This window comes from Ursus arctos, chromosome X (genome assembly GCF_023065955.2).
Source record: "Ursus arctos isolate Adak ecotype North America chromosome X, UrsArc2.0, whole genome shotgun sequence".
Taxonomy (NCBI): Eukaryota; Metazoa; Chordata; class Mammalia; order Carnivora; family Ursidae; genus Ursus; species Ursus arctos.
In genome coordinates this window covers 22,512,540-22,515,958 of record NC_079873.1, presented here as the reverse complement: position 1 = coordinate 22,515,958, position 3,419 = coordinate 22,512,540, and the positions used below count along the sequence as shown (strand labels likewise).

The 3,419-nt window shown below is 45.3% G+C and overlaps 1 protein-coding gene across 1 annotated transcript; it reads right to left on the bottom strand.

Annotated features, from left to right (window-relative positions):
* Nucleotides 1–207: 207 nt before the first annotated feature.
* LOC113265798 (DDB1- and CUL4-associated factor 8-like) lies at nt 208–1,995 on the bottom strand. The gene has a single exon (XM_044389414.1). It carries the CDS (start codon nt 1,993–1,995, stop codon nt 208–210), a length of 1,788 nt encoding a protein of 595 aa, XP_044245349.1.
* Between the last annotated feature and the right edge of the window lie 1,424 nt (nt 1,996–3,419).

The following is a 3,419-nucleotide window of genomic DNA, read 5'->3' as shown; positions in this document are numbered from 1 at the left end:
TAATGGGTAAAAAGAGAGGAATAAAGAAACCAAGTGAGAGGAAAGGAATGGGAGAGGAAGAATGTAAAGAAGGGAGAGTAAAGAGATGGAAAAGATGGTTTTTATATTAGAAAGTAGATAACAAAAACAAATTTATTAGTTAAACTGAATTTAAACTTAAAGTCCAGCCTACTGAGGTGACATCTAGCTGGAGCAGGCATGAGGCCTTCAGGATGGCAGGCACTGCACACGGTCTTGGTTCTCTTCCTCCTCAGATGAATTGGAGGTACTGGAAGACGCATCCGACTCTGCATCCATGACTCCAACTCCAGGAGCTCCCCAGCGCTGGTGATGACCTCTCTGTGTCAGGTGACGCATGAGGAACCAAAGCATGTGGCTGTCGAACAGGTCAGTGTGGTGTATGCGATCTTCATCTCGTTCTCGCTTGTTTCTCTTAATCATATTCTTTAACCCAGCCAGATCAGTGGCAGCTTTAGCTGTGGGTGCCCAGATCTTGGCATCATGATCTAGGCCACTGGTAGCCAGCACAGGTAGGTAAGGATGGGGCTCAAGGCAGTTTATGGTGCCTCCCTTGTCCCCCTCCATGAACTGAACGATCTGGCTGGATGATTTTTCCCAGAGGAAGATGTGCCCACAATCACTGCCGCTCACCACAAACTCACTTCTGGGACCATAGAAATTGACACCTTTGATTGTGGCACTATTTCTGTGCCCCTTGTATCTCTTAACATACTGGGCTCCATCTCCATCAGAGGAGTTGAAGAGATAAATATCTTCATCATTGTAACTGGCCAGGAGCTCTGTGCCATCGTGACTGTAAACGAGGCAGGTGATGTTTGCTTTGGAATCACAGTTGACTAGATGATGAGGACAGAATTTCTTGAGTACCCCATTATTCTCATTCTCATTAATTTTCCTCTGGTCATAAATTCTTACAAACTGATCTCTTCCACCCACTGCAAACTGGTAAGTATTGGCAGGATTCACATGGATCGTATACAGCCCCACTTTCTTCTCCCCCTCTTTGGTTACCACCACTCTGGATGCTGGCCGGTCTTGTCTGAGATCAATGGCGAAAACAACTGCATCTTCACCTGAAGTTAGGAACTTAAAAGGGGAGTCTGGCTCCAGAGCCAACTTATGGGAGGCTCCCCTGTGCTGGGCCACACGCTTAGTATTCTTACAGTGTGGTAGAGCAGAGAGCTCTGCTATGCGTATCTGCCCATCACGGGCACACATGGCCAAGGTGGAATCACCACAATTGGGAAGGAACTTGGCTTGAAAGACATTATTTTTGTGGCCACTCGCAAACTCCAGTACTGGGTGCTGACGCACCCAGTCCCACACTATCACTCTAAGGTCATCACTGCTACTGGCCAGCCAGGTGCCACGCTGGTTAAAGTGCACAGTATTGACACAACCGTGATGGCCTTCAAGCTCACAGAGCAGCTGGAAACGCTGCACAAAAACTCTTGCCCCACAGGCCTCATACACGAAGCGGGCACTGGAACCCAGCTGCCGCTCTCGAAGAGCGGAAAGGACTTGCCAGCGAGGGCGGGGCAGGGCAGATGTTTCAGAGGACACCCAGTCCTCCAGGGCCCGATCCTCATCTGATAAATACTGATCATGGTTAGCTTCATCGCACTGTACCTGAGGCTGCTCTTCTGCCGCTCCTCTCGCCCCCTCTTCCGCTCCTAGCTCCTCCTCTCCTGCGGCGCGGTAAGGGAACAGGTTTTCCTCACAGATGAAGAACTGGTCAGAATCTTCCGTGCTTTCAAAGTTGATGTTTTCAGCTGAACCTTCTATGTCTGTGCCTTGACTTTCCAGGGTGGCCTGGCTGAGAACGCCACCATCTCTGGTCAAATTCAAGCTCAGTTCAGTGTCTGAAGAGGTCTCTCTCCTGGCATCCACGTCAGACTGCTCCTCAGGACTATTGAGCGGGCTTCTTTTTCCCGAGTCTTGTGGGCCATCTGTGCTGCTCCCGTTGTCAGACATCTTAAAGGACGCTTGCTGTAGCTGGTCTAGAGTGGGAAAAGCCCCAGAAGTCCGAGGAAGGGTACAGGCCCGGCCCGGCTGGGGACAGACCCGGGAAAATTGGCTAGGCCTCAGCGGCAAGACGCCGACGCGCTAAGCCAAAGTCGGAAGGGTGGTTAGCGGGCTGAAGCAGTTGGAAGTATGGGAGCTGGTGAGGTTCAGAAGACTTTGTCCCGTCTAGCATCTCGCGGTATCTCAGGACTGTTCAGACTTTTCCCGGCCCTCAGCCCCACCCCCGCAACTATCTGACGTTTGTCAGCCACTGTACTTTCTGTTCTTTTGAAGATGGGAACACGTTGCACCTTGGAAAATATTCTCAGAGAACTATCAGCAAAAGTGATACTCTTAGGCAGAACTGTTATCATAAGACTCTCAGTGCTTTGCTTGAACATGATGTACCGTACGAAATGAAGAGATAGGCAAACACGATGAAAGATTGCTAAGGTCCCCACAGCTAGTGAGTTTATGACGTACAAAAAATATCTTCAGCAAATCAAACAGCTTTAGGGGAACCTTGACAGCTCTAATTGGTAAAAATGTCATAAATAAAATACACATTGCCTAGTTAATTGCATTTTAGATTTAAAAATACTTTTTAGTATGAATAGATCCCAAATATTGCATTGGACATACATCTACCAAAAAATACTCACTTTTTAATCCAAAATGCAAATTTAACTCTGTGCCCTGTATTTTTATTTGTTGCATCTGGCAGACTTTCTTAGTGAGAAGAGTAATTTAGCCCCTCGGTGTAATCAAGGTTGAAATCAACTGGTCAATTTAAAGTAGATATTGAAATTAGTAACTGTTTCACCAGTTTGAGATAGAAGCACAACGTTTTCTTTTTCCACCAGAAATTCTTTTTATTTATTTGGGGTTAATTCAATTTAGGATACTTAGGGAACATCAACACAATTTAATGAAAGAAAAGTTTCTTTTGTGATGTCATAGAACTATCAAAATATTTTAATATTTCCCAGAATATTTGAGAGGTTTCTTGGGGGCCTTTTAGGAAAAGAAAACAGCTCTTCAGAGACCATTAATTGACACTGCTGTGTTAAGTTCAGATCTTCTCCAAGTGAATTATCTAAGGTAATGTCAGTAAATTTTCGAAGGGCTACAGTAAACTGCTAAGAATGCCAGAATGAGGAAAACAAGATTTCCCTCAGAGCAATTGCAAGATCAATGCACAATTGATTAAACATAGAAGTATAAAGTCTTCTAAAGAAAGAGAATGGTTCCAAGGTGGTAGTAATGGAAAGACACGTAAAAGAATATTCACAGCTATTTGTAAAGAGTAGCACAACAACTTGAAAACCACCTGAAAGCCCATCAAGAGTAACATGGATAAATAAATCAGCATATATTCCTATAATGGAATAATG